At 55.9% G+C, this 22,652-nt stretch overlaps 2 protein-coding genes across 2 annotated transcripts in view; one reads left to right on the forward strand and one right to left on the reverse strand.

Moving 5' to 3' along the window:
• PHB1 (prohibitin 1) overlaps positions 1–22,652 on the forward strand; it is a 444,472-nt gene that overhangs the window by 265,134 nt on the left and 156,686 nt on the right. The gene's annotated exons all lie outside the window — the stretch shown is intronic.
• NXPH3 (neurexophilin 3) lies at positions 9,745–12,881 on the reverse strand. Its single transcript, XM_068978920.1, has 2 exons — positions 12,828–12,881; positions 9,745–10,449 (listed from the first exon to the last, which is right to left on the reverse strand). Exons 1-2 carry the CDS (start codon positions 12,879–12,881, stop codon positions 9,745–9,747), a joined length of 759 nt encoding a protein of 252 aa, XP_068835021.1.

Genomic DNA, 22,652 nt, shown 5'->3' on the forward strand with positions numbered 1-22,652 from the left:
TTCCCATGGGAAATTAATGAGTTAAATATATATCAAGTCCTTAACATGGGGACTGCCATTCATGGGCTCCAGGAAAGTAAACTGCTGCTGATGTCGTTGTTATTGCTGGGTACTGTTGTTGGTCCTACCCTAAGCCATATATGTATCCTTTTGAGTCCATTGCTGTTTAGGATTTCTTGAAATGGAATGTCAGTCTGCAGTGGGACCCTGAAGTGGGCCCCTTTGAGAGTGTGGGGATCTTCTGAGGGAGAATTACCTGTGGGAAGGGCATCCTGCATGGACTGGCCAGCCCCACATCCTGCAAGCTCTGAGGCCCTCACCTGCTGTAACGGGGGGAGTCTCAGGAAGAGTGCCAGCACCAGCCTTTCAGTCACCTGGATCAGCTCTTCCATTCTTCGTTTCCAGTCACCACTGTCATTGTTATAATTGCCAAAAGCTAGGAGTGCTTGATATTGGGCATTCCAGAGAGGAAGGTAAGAGGCAGGACAGAAGCACTTCAGCTTGGGGCTGTGAAACAGGGCTTGGGGAGAGGATGTCAGGGCCCTGGAGCCCTGGTCTTGGATGGCTGCTGCCTCGTGAGGGCCCAGGGAGTGACGGGTGATGCATACCTGCTAATCCAATCCCGCTTTTTTGTTTAACACAATTTTCCATTTTGGCTTCTTTTCTTTTTCCCTTCCTTTTCTGCTCTCTGACCTTCCCTCCTCCTGGAGCATGGAAGCTTCTATTATTTCTCCCCTGTTTTCCTAGACAGTTCTCTCCCTTGTCTCCAGTACCACTCACTAGAGTGACATCTTGAGCCTGATCCTGTCGCATTAAAAAAAAAAGAAACTCTGCCTACAACGAGCCCTCCAGTGCTGCTCTCCACTGAGATGCAGCAGATGGCAGAGCTTGACTGAGCAGAGCAGGCTCCCTCCTACCCCTGGCCTGGGAGCTGCCAAGGCTGGTAAATGGGGCATTTATAGACCTTTCCACACTCTAATATCCTCCACCTACCCCTGATTTCCCCAAACAGCATCCTCCTCATTTATTGCAGATGCCACAGGGCAGGGTTTCAGCTGCCTCTTGACCTGTGTCTTCCCTTCTCCTTCTCTCTGTTCCTGTGAAAGGCTCCCATGATAGAGTTCAGAGCTATCTGTGAGGCACAAGATTTACGGCCAGGCCCCATGTCTACCCCATGCCCTTGGACCTTCTCAAAGTGTGGAAGAAATGGGTCACAGAGGCCCAGTCCTCAGGGACTCACCCTCAGGGTACAGTCTGAAATGGGCACGTTTCACACACCCAGATCCCGGGAGTACCAGCAAAGGACCACAGACCATCCAAGCTGATGAGAAATTGATCCACTGGGTGGAGGTGATCAAGACAGATGCGATGGGGGTGGGGCAAAGTAAGGTAGGAGAGGCCCAAGGAGGCTGCATCAGCCCTGGGAGCACGCGTGGCTGACTGCTCTGGGAGTTTACCTCTGCTTCTAAATAAAGACCCTTTGGCCACCTGCATTCCCCAAGCCTTGTACCTACCAATCAAAGTCCCGGGGGAAATACCCCGGGGCTTCTGGAGTGTGGAAGGGGGATTTGGGGCCCAAGGAGCAGTAGGAACACAACCAAGAGCTCTGCTTCTCAACCAGAATCAGTAGATTCCTTCATAGGTGTCATCTTCTGTAGACAGGACAGACTTCTGACCTTCCCTGTGGATCTTTCTTCCTGCACATTCCCGCCCATGGCCATTCTTCTCCCTCCCTCGTACCCAGGCTTGGCCAGGCTCAAAGAGGGCTACAGGCTTGGACTGTGCTCAGGGCAGCTGCGCCAAACACAGTTCAACTGCTTTACATCTTCCAGCTCACAGCAGCCCTCTGGCAGGTAAAGATCACCCCCATTTTACAGATGGGGAAAGGAGGCACAAAGATGTCCAATAACTTGCCAAAATTCTACAATTAGGAAGTGGCAGAGCAAGGACTTGAATCCAGGCAACTTGACTCCAGCATCGGTGTGATCAAGTGCTGCCCTCCACAGCCTTCCCTGGACAGACGAAAAATCAGCCCTTTTCCCCCATGCCTGTGAGCCCAGCCAGATGGCAACAGTCCTACATGGACCAGATCGATTGCACCAGAGCTGTTCCTTGAGGGAACCTTGTGAGCAGGTGGGGGAAAGAACTGCCATCCAGGCCCAGAGGGCTGAGGGGACCAGAACAAGGTCACATGGCAACCAAGCCAGTCACATCCTGACTGGGGAATAGCCTTGCTCTGACCCCAAGGTGGAGGAGCCAATCTCCCTGGGGCTGGACAGGCCATCCTTCCCCAGGTGGGACCACTCCTCAAGTCACGAAGAGGATCAGGGGTGAGGAAGCCTGGTGTCAGGAAAGAGCAGGTACTGGGTTAAGAGCTGAAAGACCCTGGCTTTTCCTGTGACGCACGATGCCCCTCACTGAGTCCCCGGAGATAACCTAGGTCTCTGAAGACTGTTCTAGAGAAGACAGCATACGCTAACGGGACAGGTGGGAGGAGGGGTGTGCCAGCACTGACATGCTGCCTCACCTTCCCGGCATACCCTCTCCCCCAGCCAGGAGGACCCAGGCTGCTGGAGTGAGAACAGTGCGGCAGCTTGTCCCCCTGTCGTCACTTCCTCTCCCAAGCTGGCAGAGCAAAGGCTGTGATCACGCCTCAGTGCACCGTCCAATGAGGCCCATCAGGGATGACCTCCCAGGGAGAGGATGTGTGCAGGACACTTTCGAGCAGATATGCCTCAAAGGAAGGCCTTCCTGCCTCTGGGGAGCCTCCAGGCCAGGTGGACAGGGGCACAGCACCTGCCCTCACGCGTCTCCAATCTGATGGGGAACGACAGCTCCTGTGTCCAGTTTCCAGTTAATCTGGGGCGACACCTACTTTCCTGCTGGGACAGTCCCCAAGTTGGCAGTTACATAGCACTCCAGACTCAACCTGAGTCAAAGGTAGAAGCAGGCTCTTTTGAAGAGGACCGTGGATGCCGGGGGATAAGAGAGGAAGCAAGGTGGAATGGAGAGTTGAGGCTGGATGCTGGATGGGAGGAGGAAGAAGGGAAGGCCAGAGCCTGGGTACTGGGGAACATGTTCAACGACAGTGCTCTTGGCTTCAGCTTCAAAAGGAGAACATTTGGGTATGGAGTGGTGGGGACTCATGGCTCCTACTTTTTTCCTTGAGTTTTTTCCTCTTCTTGAGGTTTCTTGCTTCAATCCTAGCCATTGACATCACACTGACTACAGCAGAATATGTCCTTTAAGGCTCTGGTTCAAGTGTGAACTGAAACCTCTTCCCCTGATGATCTGGCCCCATGGAGACCAGCTGGAACTTCCAGAGGCTTTATTAAACAGTATTTGTTGAATGAATAAATACTAAGGGAGAACAGAAGGGTATTAATGTATTATATCCACAAGGCTTAAAAATAGCCCAACTCACGGAGTCTAGGTTTCTGAGTCTGCCCCGCCAAGGCTTGGCAGGCTCCAGCCTGGCCTGGGCCAGTGCCTTCTGCCTTCACAGGGAGAAGCCAGTTGAGGGCCAGCACCAAGTTGGGGGAAGGGGACTCCTTGCTAGACCCCAAGAAACCACATGGTCCCTCTGCAGCCTGAGTCACCCTCTTTCATCTCCCTCCCCAGGTGGATAACACCTATTGAGTTCACAGGGGCATTGCTTTTCCTGGGTGGAAGCAGAAGTGCCCCTGTTTCTTAAGCCAGGCCAATTCAGGAGAAATTAGAACCATGCCTGCTCCTACCCAGACTGGTTTGGGGAGCTCAAACCGGAGCTTATACAGCCTGTGCTGGTCTCAGTATAAACACAAAACCAACACTGACAGCTTCAGGATCAGGAGCCTGGTACTCTGTCCCCAAGGGCCTGGTTTGCCTCACTCCCCAATTGGCAGTCAACTCACCATGCCAGAAGCATAGGCTGCACAGGCTGCACCATCCAGTTTGTGCCCACCCTTGTGGGAGAAACGCTCTACAAGCCCAGGTCCCCAGAGTGATGAAAGGGCAGCCCCTACTCTGTCAACAGTCCCCCTCTCATTACATACCCCCTTCTGCATTGGACTTCCAGAGCTGTGTTGTTGCAGGTAATTAAAGGGTTTTAATTAAATTAGGATCCCATCTGGCTGGGACCAGTCAGGCCCTTAACGACGATTGTATGTCACCAACCTCTGAATGTGGACAGGGACTCAGACACATGGGGACTAACTTTGGGGATGAGGGGCCTTTCAGAGAGGGATACAGGATCCGTCTGGGTTTCTCAGGGGCCTCCTGCAATGCGGCAGCAACTTGTTATACCCACCAAATGGTGGCTGTGCCCCTCAATGCCAGAGAGGGGGCAGAATACCAGAGCTTTCCCAAGTTCCTTCTTGCCTGTGAGTTGATAGAACCTCTTGGAAGGGTGGGAAGATAGGTGAGCATTTTCTCCTTTCTACAGATGAGAGCCTTAGAAGTGAAGCACTCAACCACATCCCGTGAATCAAGTGGGGCTAGACCTCACTGCTGGAAATGGAGACCCAGTAAGATAAAATTTTGATTTTTCTCTTACCTAAAAGTCTGAAGGTGGGAGCCTAGGACTGGTGTGATATTTCTTTTAAAAAATTATTTATGCGGTTGCGCGGGATCCTCCTTGCTGTGTACGCTTTCCTCTAGTTGTGGTGAGCAGGGGCTCCTCTCTAGCTGCAGTGAGTAGGCTTCTGGTTGCAGTGGCTTGGCGTGGAGCACAGGCTCTCAGGCACGCAGGCTGCAGCAGCCGCAGCACGTGGGCTCTAGAGCACAGGCTCAGTAGTTGTGGCCCATGGGCTTAGCTGCTCTGCTCTGTGGCATGTGGGATCTTCCTGGACCAGGGATCGAACCTGTGTCTCCTGCATTGATGGGCAGAGTCTCTAGGTCTGAGCCATCAGAGAAGCCCCCTGATATGATATTTCTGTTCCGCAACATTTTCAGGAATCAGCGTCTTCTTCCAGCTCATTGGTCTGCCACTTCTAGGGTATGGCTCTTATCCCTCTTGGTCTAAGATGACAGAGTTTCAGCAATATAGTCCAGGCAGCAGGACGAAATAAAGAAGAAGGGGCAAAGTCTTAAGATTTCTGGAAGTTGCCAAGTAACTGGCTCACATGTCACGTGCTAGATCTAAGTCACATGGCCACATCAAGGTGCAAGAGAGGCAGTGAAATTAAATGTTTTTTTCAGACCTCCAACTGCCCAGGTAAAATGGGGAATTCTATTACTATTAATATGTAGAAAGGGGAAACAGATATTAGTGGTCTCTGCCACATGCATTATGGGTACCCAAGTCTCCTACCTCCAGCCTGGGACCTTTCCACTTCTCCACACTAGGAGTAAGGCTGAAGTGAACCCAAACCCATATCCAGAAACAAACAGGAAAAAGTAACATTTGTTGAGCAACTCATTTAACCTTCCCAACAATGTTCCAAGGAAAGTAGACCCCTAGATATTCACCTAAGGAGGCTCTGGGAGATTGTGTCATTTGTCCAGGGCACCCAGCTCGTAAATTACAGACTCAGAAGTGGGGTCCAGATATATTTTTCTGCAACTGTCATGCTGGCAGTTCCTTGGTAGCCTCTGTGGTTCAGGAGGTGCTAGTTTGTTCCCCTGGGACCATCTAGCCAAGTGGCTCTGAGATGAACTGGGAGGCTTTGAACGAGACACCTTGGCTTGGATTGTTATCAGGTCAGCCTTTGAGTTTGGCAGACCAACAGGAAACCAGGCTCCTGTGGAACCAGAACCAAGCGCCCAACTGAGTGCCAGTCTCCTGTGGCATTGCGCCTTGGAAATGGTAGCAGCTGCCTCTCCAGGACTTTGGTATAAAGGGCAAGTGCTGCCCACAGCTGATCTTGGCTCCATCTAGCGGGGCTGGTGGTCCCTCTCCTTGACCCATCACCCAGCCCCCGGTTTTCCTGGCGGTACCAAAGGACTCAGAGCCTTTGGAAGTAACATTTCTCTCTCCTATTCCCAACCTTGACATTGGATCACTTCCCAGCACAGAGCAACTGGTTCATTGTGTCTCCCACAACCCCCTACACATACCTACTTGATAATCCACAGCCTTGGTCACTCCACCCCCAAATACACCTTTCCCCAGATTCCCCACCTACCACCTCAGTCATCTGTGAGCAATGGGCCTCACCACAGAAGTCTGCCATATGCAAGGTCACCAGCATTCCTGCCAAGGATGGGAAAGAGGGTGACTCAGTTCCTGCTTGCTCATCCCTGGGAAGAGGGTAAGGAGGGAGGGTGGAGAGAGGAGGGAGGAGGGACCCAGGCACCCATTTGCTTTTGCCTTAAGCTTCACCAAAAGGAAGACTCACCATCGTTGCCAGCTGACATGTATTCCCTCTTGTTAGCTTCACAGACCACTGGGAAGATTCACCCCATTAGAGATGGGGATGCTGAGGCTCAGGAGGGGATGCTTGCCTCGATGTGCACCAGGATGAGGGCAGAGGCCACCTCCAGCTGTTCCAATACTTAAAAAAGAACAAGCTTTCCCTGCTGCATCGATAATGCATTTCTTGCTCTCTGAGAGACTCCAGTCTGATGAGGGAGGCACAGATCCTGGCATCAGAAGCTCTTCAGTCTGACCTGGGAGGTACAGACCCTGGCCCCAGGGGCTCCCCAGGCTGGTGGGGATTTACAAGTCATGTTCCCAAAGAGCCCCCAGTCTGGAGGGCTTGTCCCAGAGGCTCCACTCAAATGCAGGAGATAAGGCCCGTGCCTTTGGCCGGCTCCCCAGCCAAGTTGAACAGATTGGAGAGCAGGGCCGCAAGAACAGCAGGCAGCGGCAGCAGGGTGTAGGCAAAGATAGGCACCTAGAGCTTCTCTCTGGTACAGGAGACAGGTGTGTTCCTGAAGAATTTGCTCTTCTGTGAGTTTTGAATGGCATGAGTGGTCCAAGCACTTGCTGGGAACTGGGGGTCCATCTCATCTCCTTGGCAGATGCCCTAGGCATTGCTCATCAAGGGGACAAAGGTTGGCACCTTCATAGCCAGATGCTTAGTGTCCTACCCTTTGTGGGGATCGGGGGTGGGGGCAGAAGTATCTGGTGATTGCAAGATCAGCAGGGCGCAAGGACTATTTCAAAAGAATTATGATTCGGGAGGAAATTTGTTAGCAAGATCTTAACTGAGAGGAGCCGCCAGTTACTGGGAAGGTGGAAAAGGAGGGATGAGGCAGCGGAGTGTGCGCACGGGTGAAATGAAGTTATTAAAATGAACCCACCCCTGTGCAGGCGGAATGTGTGCCAGGCAGGCCAGCCCTCCAGCTGTCGGCAGCATCTGGCTCTCCGCAGGAGGAGAGGAGTCGGAGAGGTTGGGTCAGAGTGCCCCCAGCCCTGCTGACAGTTCAGCCAGGCTGGACGGGGGAGGAGCCCAGTACAGCCACAGGGCTGAGGGAGCTGCTCAGGGTTGGTGTCCAGTGTGTGTCCACAGGTGGGACAATGCAGCAGAATCCAGCAAGCCCAGACCCCCAAGGGCAAGGCCAGGCCCCTGTCCCCAGGGTGGGAAGGAAGTGGGAGGCATGGAAGAGCTCTCAAATCTCTGCTGAGGAGAGATGCCCTGGGAAGCACAGTGTGGTGGGTGGGTGGGGAAGAGGCTGGGAGGGGAGCATGGGCTCCGGTCACTTGCCCTGCCTGGGTCACTTCCTTCAACCTGGGGTGACAGCAAGATGGTTTCCATGGCCCCACAAGCTCTGTTCTGTGCTGTGAGGGCATAGTCTGTGCTGAGTGCTGCTGGGCAAGGGAGATAGGCTGGGGTGGCCAGAGCACCTTAGGACTCTCCTCACTCCGACTACCTGGCCGCAAAGGAGGCAGGGGTCCTGCGTGCCGCCCTCCAAGGAGAGCAGACCTCGAGTGGCCTCCAGAGGGGGCACCACGACCTTGGCCCCTGCCTTCCCCTCATGGACCCCCTCACAGATGAGGTGCCCTCCTGTGGGCCAGAGCACAGAGATGGCCGCTTCCAAGCCCCTACTGTCCTCCCCCCACGCCCCAGCCTGTTCCTCCCCAAGCATGTTAGACTGGAAACCAAATACCCAATTCTCTGATGGGACCCTTCCCAGGAGACTTCCGCAGAGGGGGCCACAAAGGGACTCCGAGGACATGTGTGCGGCCCTCAAAGTGTGCTCCCTGGGCCAGGAGCATCAGTGTCTACCTGGGCACTCGCTACTCCTTAGAAAGGCAACTCCTGAGGCTGCGCTCCAGATCTGCTGAATTAGAAACTGGGGTAGAACTCGGAAGTCTGTGCTTTAGCAGCCCTCTCGGTTCAGAAGCCCACTCACATTTGAGAACCTCTGGGCTGGGCAAGCTCCTCATTTTATAGAGAAGAATGAAAACAGAACCAGAGAGGACAATGGACTTGCCCAAAGCCACAGAGCAAATATTGACAGAGCATTGGTACCCCAGTGGGCCCACCCAAATGGCAACCCAGGAAGGTGACCAGGATCACCCACCCTGTGTGGCCCACCCACCTGCTAGTTCTTCCTCCCCAGGTGCTTGGCAAATGCCAGGCCCACCCAGCATCGGCCCAGCTTCTGGGGCTAGGCGGGGGCGGGGAGGGAAGCCCTGGAGCATCAGCTCCAGCAGCTGTTGGAGCTCTGCAGCTCGGCCTCAGGAAATGTCCTGCTGACATCTGAGAGACGCCGGCCAGACACCGGGCACCTGGGGCCCTCCCCCCACCCCCCTGTCCCCAACAACTCGGAGTCCGATATCCAGGAAAGCTTTATTCCCTGCTCGGTGAACAAGAGTCTGCACACACAAGTCGACCATCAAGTGATTTCACAAACCCCACCCCCCCACCCCCACCCCCACAGACAGACACTACGGGACAGGTCCAGCACACCCACCACAGTGTGGCCTCGCCCACCCCGAGCAGGCCACGAGGGAGGCAGCGTCTTTATCCAGGCGAGCCCTGGGCTGATGGGCAAGGCTGGCTGTGGAAGGCTCACTTGCTGGATAAGGTCACTCCCAGAGGAGCCAGCAGGGGCAGGACGGGGGAGGAACACGCAGCTCACGGGAGGCTTCCACCTGTGGCCTTGGTGCTGGGAGAATCGCCATTGTCCTGTCTTATGGACAGAGGGGTACTTCAGCTCGAGGGTGGGGTGGGGAGGAATGGCAAGAGAAGCGATTTTGGAAAGGGGAGGCCTGGCTAAGAGCAGGTTCCCTCTCTGCCAAAACATCAAAGACTCCAAGGGTCACCACTTCCGCCTCAAGCCGAGCTCAGACCACAGTCCAGGATGGGGGCTCAGGGCTGCCCCCTGGGTGGGGCTGGAGAGTTCCTGCTGCTGGCTGCCAGGACGCCCCAGCTCGACCATCCTGCGGTGCTCACTTGGACCACACTGACGAAATAATCTCCTCATTGCTATTCTTTCTCAGGATGGCAAGGAGGGAGCCAAGATTTTAGGCTCCTCTCAATAGCTATTGGTCTGCCTGCCCCAGGGGCTTCCTGGACCCGGCATCTTTCTGTCGCTCAGTGGGGAAGCCCTGTGAGGCCACCCAGAGAACCCACTCCTTGGCCAGCGCTCCTGAGTCCTGCTCGCTCCACAGCCTCAGGTTGGGGCCAGCACCTGCAACCCCTTCCCCACCACCTGAGACCCGGTTCTGGCCACACTTGGCCTCTCCTCCTCTCCATCCCGGAGCTCCCTGCCTGAGGCCCCTTCCCTTCCCTGCCCAGTATCCAGACAGATGGCTTCCTGTGTGGGCAGGCCTGTCCTTCCAGCCCTGGCCTGCCCTTCGTGGCCTGCCCAGGGTCACCCAGAGGGGTAGTAGGGAGTATCGCTGTGGTAGTTGTAGTCCGGGCACACCTTCTGGACTAGCCTGTAGTCCGTGCTGTAGAAGGCGATGTAGACGCAGACGACTTTGAAGGGCTGGGAGCAGCTCCAGGTGGCTGAGCTCTGAGCGTGCTCTCGGGAGCAGGTCTTGGCTGGGTCGTGGGTGCAGAGCGAAACGCGGCGGCCCCGTTCCACCTTCTCCCACTCCATCCGGCAGTTGAAGATTTTGGAAGCCTTGGCTTCAATGAAGATCTGCTGCTCCTGGTGGAACTCTACAGCTTTACTCGGGGGCACGAGGCTGATGGAGATATTGCCCTGGCCTGTGGCATTGTGTCGGAAGTGGACGCTGAAGGTCCCGTTGCCGTGGTCCACGATCTTCCCCGTGACCAGCAGGTTCAGGGCTACCGTCTTGATGTTGGAGTAGAAATCACCCCAGCCAAAGATTTTCTTCACTTTGGCTGACGGCGGGGGGCTGTGGTTTGGGCGACTGGGGGGCTGCCCAAGGACCCCCCATGCCTCCCCAGGTGGAGCCAGCAGTCCTAGGAGAGTAGAGTTGGCCATGTGGCGGGACTTAGGGGACATGTGGCCCCGCTTTCGAGGCATCCGGGGCCGGGCCTGGCTCTCAGAGTCATCATGCTCAGGGTCCTCTGAGCCTGGCGGGCCGTCATCCTGGCCGCAGATGACCTGCGGAGGGAGTTGGGAGGAGAGTGAGCACCTGGGTCCTCCTTCGGAGGACTCAGGAATTCCGGCCCACCACTCCTTACCACCAGCACCGTCTCTCTGCCCCTCCCTTCCACTCTGACTTGGGGCCGAGGGGCCCCGGCACGTTGCTCACTTACACTGGGGGTTGGGTGTGCATTCTGGCCTGTGTCATGGTTCCATCTCACGTTCTGACACTCAGGTCACGCCTAGCTCCTCTCACCACTGTGCTGCCTCTGGCCACTATTCAAAGTCTGGAAGGATGGTGGGGAATTCTCTCCCGGGACCAAGGTTGCAGAGGTACCCAGCTTCTCCTCTTAAGAGAGCTCCAAGTCTGATGGGGGAGGCCCAGCTCCTGATCTCGGGAGAGCCTTCATCAGACCGCAGTACACCCCTCCGTGGACAGAGCAGTTGTTGTCTAGGAGAGATACAGTCTCCACCTCTGTGATATTCCCAGGCTAATGGGGGCAGTACACTGTCTGCCTTCAAAGAGCCCCAAGCCAGTTCGGGGTGCTCCATCTCTCTGCTGAGAGAGCCCCTCGTTTGACAGGGGAGGTACAGCCCTTGCCTTCGGGAACTTTCTAGTCTGTTGAATGAGATGCCATTCCTGCACTGGGGGAGTTTCTACCCTCAGAGGCAAAGAGAACCAACAGAGGATAGAGAAGAAAACAGAACCCAGTGAAGTTCTCTCTCAAGCACAAATGCGGTTTAGGCTTTAATGGGAGGATTTGAGGGAGACCTGGGTGAGTTCCATAACCAGGATAACCAAACTCCACTGATGATAACATGCCAGGACACGACATACTAGGAGGGAGTTCTTCTTATTCCCATTTCACAGATGGGGACACCAGCCTCACAGTTTACATCACCACAAGACCAAGTCCTTCAGGGTCAGTCCTCCTAATCCACCATACCCCCAGGCTCTCAGACCAGATGGGTCCTTCTATGGGAGTTTTATCCAAACCCTACCCCCATCTGGGATCTCTGGAAAGCTCTGCGGAGGCTCGGATGGCCTCCGTGGCATCCGCTCTACTGACAGGCAACATCTGGGGAGGCTTCTTGAAGGAGCTGTGGGGAGGGCCAGCAAGACAGCCTGACAAGCTCAAACACAGGACAGCTCAGGAGGGCACCGGGGAATGGACCAGGTTCCCTGAGGACAGCTGCCCAGCGTGGGTATGCTCAGCTTTTCAAGAAAGGCCCTCTGTGTCTCATAGCCAGCGCCAGGTGCACCAGCTCACAGCTGGGCAGCATCTGGACTTGCTGGGACCTGGGATAAGGATGTGGAATGCCTGAGGTTGTCATACGCACGGCTACAAAGGGGTTCGGGGTCTTCATGTCCCCTGTTCTGGCCCTGGCCATGTCTGCGGTTGTGCGCGGTGTCCCTGCCTGCCAGGACCCAAGGGTGGGGCAGAGGGACAGCAGGAGGGGAGGGCCGCGGGGCTGGGGTCAAGGCAGAAGACGTGTGCGTGTACTTAACTCTGAGGGGGCGGGGGTCACAGCTGAATGTCCGGAGGATGAAGAGAAGGGCCCTAGGGGGAGATGTGACAAGGGAAGGGTTCTTCCACACAATGGCAAAGGGGATTATTGTTTTGAGAAGACCCAGATGTGGCTCTGAGGCTTCTCCACGACAGGATTGGTAGGTGGCGGTCGGTCGGAGGGGATTCGCGCCCTGAGCTGGGGTCTGGTGTGGATTCCCCGCGTCCTGGCCCGCCAGGAAGACGCGAGCGAGCGCACGGGGAGCGGGCTTCGGGCGCTCCGCTCAGCTGCCGCGAGCGCCCGGGGCGGGAGCCGCCTGCCCAGGTCCTGTGGGGCTCCGGCTGCGCGCAGCCGGGAGAGGAGAGGAAAACAACAGGCAAGGAGGGAGGGAGCGGGAGGGAAGGCGGGAGCGAGGGACGCGGGGGCCACCCCCCGCCTGGGCCAGCTCGTGCGCTGGGGGCCCCAGAGCGCGGGGCCCTCCGGGTCCCTCCGCGTCCCCGAGGTCACGGAAGAGCCCATACCCCCTACCCTGGCAGATCATCAGCTCCACAGCCACCCTCCACTACCCTTCCGCACGGCCCGGGGCCCGGGAAGAGGTCGAGTGACCCTTGGCGACGTCTGCGGGCATTTTCCCTCGTGCCCGTCGCACCTCCCGCCACCAGCGGCCGAGTAGGTGGGCCAGCCCAGCACCCTCTCCCCGCCCCTATTAACCCTTCCTGTACAGTCTCCGGCCTCGGACCCGCCCTCTCCCCCAGCCTCGAGGCTTCTCCTCCATCCCCGGGATGCTAGGGGGAAGGGAGAAAGTTTTCGGGCTCGGAAGCTTCCCGCGCTCTCCCCCAGTCCTCCCAGCCCCCGCCCCTCCGCGCCGCTCCCCGCGGATCACTCACCAGATAGAGGCTGCCCTGCACTAGGAACACGAAGCAGCAGCGAGTCAGTTGCATCTTCCTCCTTTGCTCTCGTGCCCCTTCCTCGGGTCTGTTCCCTTCAGGGTCCCAGGCCCTTCCTCACCCCTGCTCGCTCTTTCAGGCGCGCCGTCCCATGCTCCAGTCCCCCGGCCCCTGGCGGCCCTCCGCGCGGCCAGCCGCCCAGGACCGACCCCGCCCCCTTCGGTCCAGCTGTGCAGCCGCCGCCCCCCTCCCCGGTCCAGCTGCGCGCGGCGCGGCCCCCTCTCGCGGCCCCAGATGTGCGCCCCGACCGCCTCGAAGGGCCCCAGCTGCGCGGTGGCTCCGCGGCCCCAGATATGCCCCCTCGGTTCCAGCGGCGTCGCTCTCGCCCAGATGTGTTGGGGACCCGCGCGCGCGCTCGCCCCAGAGCTAATTCCCCAGGCCAGATGGCCCCTCCCGCCCCGTCGCGGCGCGCCCCCTGGCGGACGCCCCTGGCCGCGCCAAGCCCCGCCGCCGCTACCCGCGCTGCCTCCCGCCAGACTGGAGCGCTCCTGGCGCCCAGGCGGCTCCCGCTTCCTCGTCCCTCCCACCACCGGCGGCGGCGGCGGCGGCAGGTACTGTGAGCCCAGCCGGTACCTCCGGAGTTAACTCCTCCCCTGCCGGCCCGCAACCCGGGGATTTAGGACGCAGGGGGCAGGATTTGGGGGCGGAGTTTACTCCGCGAGGCAGGGAGAGGGTGGTGACCTCGGGGATAGGAACCCTACTAATTCCAACCCTGAGCAGGGCCTCTGTTCCTGGCAAGGAGCACTGAGAATCTGCTGCCCTGAACCCCAAGAGACCTGGAATTTGGAAAGATTATTTTTCCCAAACCCCGTTACAAGAGAGCCAGTAAAGAAGGTTTTCCTTCCGTCTCCACAGCCCAAAGTCCACCTCTGTCTGCAAGACTTGCTTTTGTGCTGGGGGAAGTTCTTCTGGGTGTCTAGCCTGAACTCCTTTGGTTATAATCTCAATTCCTATCCTCTTCTGCTTTACTCAGGGGGGCTGGGATAACCCTCCCCACCTCCCCCCAGTACCTCTCAGTCCAGTCGCTGTGACAGGAAACTTGACTGGAGTCTTGGGATGAAAAGGCAGCTAGGGGCCAGGCTGGATATCTGGAGCTGTGGTCAAGGGTAAGCCTGCTGAGAAGCTGAGAAGTGAGGTGAGCAAGGCCCCTGGAGGCTGTACCTCCATTCTTCACTCTGCCCTTCCTGTGAGGGATGTGGGGTTCCTATGCCAGCAGGTTTCTGTCTCAGGTTTCTGCAACCCTCCAGGGCAAGAAGGAAGAAAAAGACCCTCATTCGAGATTGCAAAGTGGGGCCCATCCCCCATAGCCCCACATCTCCACGTTGTCTTCTTGGAATTGCAGGGCCCCTTTAGTCCTTAGAAAAATCAAAGGTCAAGTCCCAGCACCCAGCACTTTTCAGAGGCTGTGAGGCTGAGGAGGTACCCCAGCATTTGGAACGGCCCCAGCCTGGGCTTGGCCCGTGGGGCAGGGGGGGTGGGCACTCTGCTGTGGCCCTCGAGGCCCAGCTTGGTCTCTGGCTGCAGCCCCCAGCACGCACCCAGCCTCCTCCCCCACCATCTGCCAGGCGGGTGCATGGGGAATGCAGATGAATCTTAATATCAGCCTGGGCCAAGTGCGATGAGGGAGACAGATTCTGCAGAACCCAGACAGCGTCACAGGGCCCCCTGCATTCCCCAGGCACCCTGGGCAGTACAGCAGACAGCAGCCCTTCTCTGGGGGTGGTGGGGGGTGTGCATGTCTAATCAAAGACCACCCCCCACCCCAGCAAAGCCAGGGGAGGAAGGAACAGATAAATCTTTGTCTGGCCTCTGAGCCTCTGGTCCGGCTGGGAGGAAGAAGCTGTCGGCCTGAGCGTGGGCAGCTGGTTCCGGTGCTCAGCTAGGCAGAGGCGTAGCTGGGCCCACTCCTTGTCCATCTCCAGAAGGTCCTATCCCCAGGAGAGCAGTGTGACCCAGCAGAAAGAGCACAGATTTTCAGGCCAGACAGTCCTGGATTCCATTCCAGGCCTGGCTGTGTGACCTTGGGCAGGTTGCTTTGGTTCTCTGAAGCCAGTTTCCTGATCTGTTGTTGCAAGAATTAAATGAGACAGAATGTGCAAGCAGAGTACAGGCACAGTGGCTGGCGGGCAGTCATGGCGTGCGATAAAGGGAAGCTCTTTTCTGCTGCCCACACATTTGCTCTGGCTGAGCCTCCTGCCAGGCTTGCCCTCATTGCCCTCTCAGTCCTTCCTGACTGACTCTCTCTTCCTTCAAGTTTCCACTCCGCATTCATCCATCAACCACTGGCCAAGCCTGTCCTTGGTGCCAGGCACCAGGCCAGGGGTTGGGATACACAGATGAATGGAACTCCATCCCTGCCCTCAAGGATCTCACTGGCTAGTGTGGAACTGAGACATGAAAATCAATGATTATAACTCGGTGTGGTGAGTAGAAAGATCCTTCCAGCAGTCAGTATGTATACTCCAAGGACCGTGTGGGTGTGGGTGGAGAGGGATGGCTTCCTGGAGGAGGTGGTGCCAAAGGACGAATGAATGGTCTAAGATCTGGAGGCTAGAACCAGAAGCAGTTTGCTGTTACTGGAGCTTAGAGGGGAGGGGAAGAAGTTGGAGCAGGAAGCTGGGAACAGCTGACCCAAGGTCTTTCCTGTGGGTCAAGGGGGTTAGGACCTTGAAAACATTTTGAAGGGTTTGAAGGGGGGCTGGTAATTATAGTCAGATTTGCATTTTAGAACGTTTTGGAGAATTCACAAGAAAGAGGAAAGACTAGCGCTCTGGAGGGAACCAGTTAGGGGATAAATGCAATCTGGGGTGAGAGAGACGGGGAGACTGGAAACATGCTGGGGAGGCAGATCAGGATTGAGTTGTTGCTGAAATAAGGGAGGAAGGGAGACAGGGAGCCAAGTCTGATAACCAAGTCTCTGGCTTGGACAGTAGGCAGGATGCTCTCTGAAGTGGGCATTACCAGCGGTGGGGAGGCAGGTTGGTTCCAGGGGGGTTGGCTTTGGTCAAGTCAAGTCTGGGTGCTGTTAGCCAACCAAAGGCAGAACAGAGTCTAGCCTGGGGTACTAGAGTGCGGATGTGCAAGTAGAACAAGGGGCTTGGATGGATTTAAGGGGTGGGCAGAGGGCAGAAGCTGGCAGCCAGGGGCAAAGGAGGGTTTGTGGGCTGATCCCAGAAGCAACAGAAGCAGTGGGGCTCTCACATGAGTGTGCCAGGCTGAGGCAACTGTACACATGCAGATGCCAGGTCCCACTCCAGGGTCAGCAGATGGGAGCTCAGGACCATGCATTTTTGCCCCTTTCCCAGGTAATGGCCTCTGGACTTTGATAAACTGGTGTGTGGGGAATGTCAAGAAAGAGGGAATGAGCAACAGCTCACAGGAGCAGAGCAGCCTGGCATGAAAGAGACTGTAGGGTTTGGCAGAGGGTCCTCTGGGAAGTGGCCCCAACACTGTTTCTTCCAGCTGCTCCCAGGATGGGAAGACAGACCACAAATTCAGTGACCTTTGCACAGCTGTGCTGGAGGTGACTGACCCCAGATGTGTCTGCCATTCAGGATCACCTCTCCATATCCCTAACCCTCTCACCCGTCACACCCTGCATACAGCAGGTGCTCAGTGAAGAGGGTGGAACTCAATGTGCTGGTCCTGCCCTTGGCCCCCAGCCTCCGTGGTGCCTACTTGCACCCTGGATGTGGGTTGGCTGGGCATTTGCTTAGCACTTCTGATGCTTTCACTTGCTTCAGTCTCACCTTTGGAAGAATCCTGTCTGTATCCCTCCCTTCCTCTCTGCCACTCCAGTGCTGCAGTAAAAAAAAAAAAAAACACAGGGGTGCCTGATCAGTGCTTATTGAATGAATAGGAAATGGGGCTCCTGATGGTTTGAAAGGCAGAGAATGGATGCCCTTGAGCCAGCTGGAGCGGAGAGGTCGCGGGAGAGGCGGGAGTAGATCATTGTTGCTAACAATCTCTCCTGTTTACCTGGAAATTTGCAATTTTTGAGTGTTATGATAGAATGCCATTAGAGGAAACCAGGGGAGCCCAGAGGGAAACCCTAATTCTAATGAGGAGGCCAAGGACAAATCCTAGAGAAACTAGTCTTATGATATGTGGATCAGCTGAGGTGGTAGAAGGAAAGAACCTTTCAGGTAGAGGAAGCAACTCATGCAAAGGCCAGAGATGAAAGAAAGGCTGGGAATGGGGTTCTGATGAGAACAAGATGAAAGATTCATTTGTTCCACAAATAGTTATTGGATGTCTACTTTTATGTTGGGTCCTGGGCTGGGTGTGGGGGTACAGCTGTGATTGAGAGATGGCAGTCCTTCAAGTGGAGAATTTGGGCTCTGGGAGAGACAGAGATTAAATAGCTAAGCATATGAAAATACAAGCTCTGAGATGTTGGCAAGTGGTGTGAAGGAAGAAGACCAGCCAGTTCTGAGTGAGAGAGGAACTAAGGAGGGGTCCCACCTTCCCTGGAATTGGTCAGGGGGAGGTCTGTGAGATGTGAGGTTGCAGCTGGGATCAGAAGGGTGAGGAGGCCTCGCCAGCTATCAAGCTAGGGAGGGGCCTTCCAGGCAGAGGGAACAGCGCATGCTAAGGCTCAGAGCCTAGGAAGAGTTTGGTGCTTTGGAGGAGCTGAAGGCAGTGAAGGAGTGGGGAGTGAGAAGGGGGCAGAGAGATGGGCAGGGCCTGGATGGCCCAGGGCTTTACAGGGCTGGTGAAAGGTTTGGGTTTTGTCCTATGATTAAGAAGTTTTGTATTACAAACTTCTAATTTACAAGTTTTAAACAGGGAGCAGACTTGCACTTTAGAATGATCACTAGAAAGATCACTCTGCTGGCAGTAGATTTAAGAGAGTGGATGATACTAGGAGCCTGGAGGTGCTGGTGTCCTGAGTTAGGGCAGATCCCCTGGGGATGGAGAGGAGGGGATTGTCCTGGAAGACATGTAAGTAGTAGGATGAAGAGGAGTTAGGCTCTAGGACAGTGGTTGAGGAGTCAGAGATGCCCCCAGCTTTCTAGCCCGGGGACACAGGATGAAGGGCAGGTTTGTGGGAGATTGCAGTGCCCTGCCCTGGACAGGCGGTGTTAACTGCTTCAGGTGCTCAGGCGCAGCGAAGAGCTGGGTGCAGGGTGGAGGTCCCACTGGAAGGTTCAGGCTGGGAGGTGTGCAAACCTCGAGAGTTATCAGAGGTGAGAGTGTGAGGGACTCCCAAAAGACGGACAGTGAGGGTACAGCGGGCTGCCAGGGCCAGTCATGCAGGGAGGAGCGACCGCAGCGGGAACAGGGGGGCCAGGAAGCAGGCGGGAATCCCCCGGCCCCAGAGGCCTGAGGGAAGCTCCCACTAACATCCCACACTGTGCTTGCCTCTTTGAGGGGTCATTTTGTCTGTGCCCCTGCCTCTCAAGGGACTCTCCACCCAGGAGGGCTCTACACGTGGCTGTACACCCACGTGTGCTTTCTTGAGAGGAAAGGGTAAGAACGTGGGGTCCAGGATCCCTGGATTAGGGCCTGGCCCTGAGACTGGCTGTGTGGGTGATCTTGGGAGAACATCTTGTCTTCTAGGGGGGTGGCACTGCCTGTCTAGGGAGCTGGCACTGCCCCTCTCTCCGGGTGAGGACTGTGAGGGTGAGAACATCTGGTTCCCAGTGGGCACAGAGTACCTCGGTCTTTTGTCTGCACTGAGCTGGTGGAAAGAGCTTTGTAAACAGTGAACCACTTGAACGTAAGGAGTCTGCCTGCGCTCCTTTCACGGTACAAACCAGAATGTTCGGAGGTGAGAAGCAAGGGGAAGAAAACAGGCCCTGGGCCGCTAGACCGCGGGGCACCTGGCAGGGACCCCACACCTGACACCAGATCAGCTGTTCTCCACCTGTCGGCTGGCCCCAGGTCGCCGTGGTCAGCGCCAGCTCCCACCGGGAGGCCGCGGAGGCTGCGCGGGCGTGTCGAGTGGGGTCAGCGCGCCGCCTGGTGGTCACTTGGGGCGCCGCCTGGGGGCGCTTTGCCGCGCCAGGAAGATGACGCCGCACCCGCGCGCTGTGCTCCTCTCTCTGTCTCTCTCTAGCGCCAGAGCCTGGCGCCCAAGCGCTTGGTGGAAACTGCTGAAGCCAAGGGAGGGCCTGTCCGGCTCGGAGGCGTTGTTGAGCACTCGAGCTCTCGGGCCAGATTGCCTGGGTCCCAATCCTTCATTTGTCACTGTGACGGGTAAATGCCTTCACCTCTCTGTGCCCAGCCTGTTCATGGGGATAGTTAACAGTATGCACGCATAAGCTTGTTGGGAGCAGCGTCTGGCACATAGAAAGTGCTCAGTGAGTGCCACCTGTCGTTATATTTGCATTCGGCTACTCATTCCACCTCAGGTGTTCACGTCGCTGTCGGATCAGGAGCTTGGCAGGGAGGCGGCTCTGGGGTAGTTATGGTCGCGACTGAGTCAGGGAGAGGGGTCGTCCACCTGGGCACAGAAAGGGAGCCTCGAGTTCTTTATTTGTGAAAGGGACAGCATAACATCCGTAACTGAACAATTTCCACTTTCTTTTCACGGAAGGGGCGCAGGGTGGGCGGAGAGGCGGGGCGCCCTCAGGTTCCAACGCTCACATGCACCCTGGCCCTCCAGTTCGTCTCCACTCCAGGTCACAGCGGCCAGAATTCCGGGACACGTGCCCCTCTGGACCCCCGACGGACACTGGGTCCAGAGCACCCAATGGCAGCCCTCCTGAGGTCGAGGCGTCCTTCCTGCAAGGTCCCTGGCACCCCGCATAGAGCTAGCCGGGGCCCGCTGCCCACCAGGCGTCCAGAGGGCCTGGCTGCGCCTTCCATTTCCAGGCCGATGGTGACGCCTAGCGGTGGAAGGAAGAACTACCGGGACCTCCCCTCCATTTAAGGAACTCCTATCTAAACTCTTGAGCACCCCTAGGTGGGGGTGCGCGGGAGTGGCGGGCAGTGTTAGGGGGCATTGAGATGTGGAGCAGACACTGTCAGGGTGATCCCAGAGGTGACGGGCTCCCAGAGCAGCGCTGAGCTGGGTTTCTGTTGGAGAGATGGGATCAAAACCTTCCAATTCCTAAGCTGATTAAAGATGGGGCAGGGGTAGTCCAGGGGCCCTCAGGAAGGGGCAGGGTTGGAGTGGGAGCCAAATGAGACCCCAGAGAATTCAGGAGGAAGACTTCCATAGTATTCTCTTTCCAGCCCATTTGGGGTCATCCCTGCTCCCCTCCAGTGCCCCAGCCCTTCCCAGATTTCAATGTAGGGCGGTACACTGGGAGATGAGTCTGGGACTGGCCACAGCCTGAAAGGGACCGTAGTCAGGCAACTCCCGGGAAGGATCAGTGCAGCTGTGAAAAGGCCGCAGGAAGGACGCCATGGAGGTGTTTCCTGAGCGCCCACACCTGACTAGGGAGACTCTGCCGCCTTTCAGGCTTGAAGGGCGAGGGCTGACCTCGCCCCAAAGGCATAACCTACTCACCCTTGAATGTCAGGCCCTGAATCAGCCAACTCTGGATGTGGGATTTCACAGACTGCCAACTCCCCGTATACAGAATCATACTCCTCACACCCTGGACCATGGTCTTGCCTCCTGTGTTCCTCCTTCCTTGAAGGGCCCCATCATCTACCTCGCTAGAATCTTGGTGCCAGCCTTACCCCCAGTCTCTCTTCCTGATGTCCAGTTGCATCTCCTCCAACCCACTGGAGGCTTCAGGACTCCATCCCTGCTCATTAGGACCACAGCAGCCTGGACGGGTCTCTCCCAGTCATTCCTTCCCTACTCCAGAGTCAAAGGAAAGATGCAAACGAGACGGTCTTCTGTTTCATATCCTTGGAGGACTTCCTACAGCCTCAAACTAGCCAAGGCGTATTGAGAACACTCATGAAATGGTACCCAAATTCTCTCATTTAATCGCACAACACCTCCGTGTCTTCCTTCCTGCTGCCTCTTCACAGCTGCACTGACCCTTCCTGGGAGCTGCCCAACTAAGGTCCCTTTCAGGCTGTGGCCAGTCCCTAGTGGGGTAGGTTCTATTATCGCTACATTTTACAGATGGGAAAACAGAGACGTCAGGAGATAAGGTGGCTTCCCCAGAGATCCATAGCTAATACTCTTCAGAGCTGGGATTTGGACCCAGGCAGCCCATTCTTTCACTCAGCACACCAGTGTGTCCTAATGTGAAGTATTTGTTGTGTTGGCTGGGATATTCCTTTTTTTTTTTTTTTTTAAATAGTACAGATGAACAATTTTAGTTTTTGTAGAAACACGTTTCCATTTAAGGCTTTTTCTTCTATTTTATTTTATTTATAGCAAGGGATACTGGTTTCCCATTTATGGAGGTGATACAAAGTGACTTTTTAAAATGATTTTATTTTAGGGAAAAAGATTAGCTAACTGAAAGCAAAAGTGAAAGTCACTCAGAAGGCTCTTTTTGACCCCCATGGATATACAGTCCATGGAATTCTCCAGGCCAGAATACTGAGGTGGGTAGCCATTCCCTTCTCCAAAGGATCTTCCCAACCCAGGGATCGAACCCAGGTGTCCTGCACTGCAGGCAGATTCCCTACTGTCTGAGCCACCAGGGAAGCCCAAGAATACTGGAGTGGGTAGCCCATCGGTTCTCCAAGGGATCTTCCCGACCCAGGAATCAAACTGGGGTCTCCTGCTTTGCAGGCAGGTTCTTTACCAGCTGAGGTACAAGGGAAGCCCAACTGAAAGCAAAGTAGTAAGTATATGACAGACCAGGTAGAATGTGGAGATGGGATATGAGAGTTGGTGCACTTGCTGCCACACTGTGCTTCGCAGAAGGCAGACATGCTGCAGCACACTTGTGAGCACTCTGGCCCTGCTTGTTACTGATGCGGGTTCTTGACCTCCTTAATCAATAGAAATTGACCAGAGGCCAGACAAGAAATTCAGGCTAGGCTTTACTGGGGCCCTGCTGCAGCAAGGGGGAATGAGAACAAGTAACAGGTCCCCCTGCTTGCTTGTTCACCTAGGAAGGGTAAGCTGACTCCTTAAATGCGGTGAGGGTAGGAGTGTGTCCAGGGATCAGACCTGAGGGGTGGCTTAGGTGACTTGCTTACCCCTTTGGTGGTGTGTGCAAGTGGCATGCAGAGTACCCTGCTTTTGTCCTTGCTCTGGGCTCTTCAAAAGTGCAGACCCCATGGACTGCAGCCTACCAGGCTCCTCTTTTGGCCTTTTTATATCTTGTCCATAACTTGTTCCAACTCTGCATGCACGCAGTTATTTTTTGTCCCTTATATTGTCCCTGTATTTTGTCCAGATGCAACCATTGCAGCAAAGGGTCCCAGGTCCTAGGTCGCAGTCTGTCTCAGACTTAGCATGACAGCCTGCCCTTTACTTTCTCTTCTCTACCAGCACCCCCTTTCTGGGGCCTCTGAACCATTTGCATCTCCCCAAACATACCAAGCTTTGCCTTGCCTTGGTGCCTTTGTACACACTATTCATGCCAACTGGCAGCTCCTTCCTTCGTGACTGCCTGGTGAGTGCCTGCTCACCACTGGACCCTTCACCCACCTCAGTGTCATGCCCTTCTTGAAGATTTCCGAAATGGAATTGACACCTCTCCCATCAATATTCCCTCAGAGTTACTTGGCCTCACTTTGTTCCCCTTTCTCTTCCCAGATTGTGAATTCCTAGAAGACAGGGGCAGTCTTCTTTGGGCCAGTGCCTAACACTCAGGAGGAGCGCGATGTACGAGCGTATGGTTTGAATGAATGACTTCCGTAGGAGGTCAAGTTGGGGGTAAGGGAGGTCAAGTG

The sequence above is a fragment of the Capricornis sumatraensis genome, chromosome 8, assembly GCF_032405125.1.
Source record: "Capricornis sumatraensis isolate serow.1 chromosome 8, serow.2, whole genome shotgun sequence".
NCBI classification, from domain to species: domain Eukaryota; kingdom Metazoa; phylum Chordata; class Mammalia; order Artiodactyla; family Bovidae; genus Capricornis; species Capricornis sumatraensis.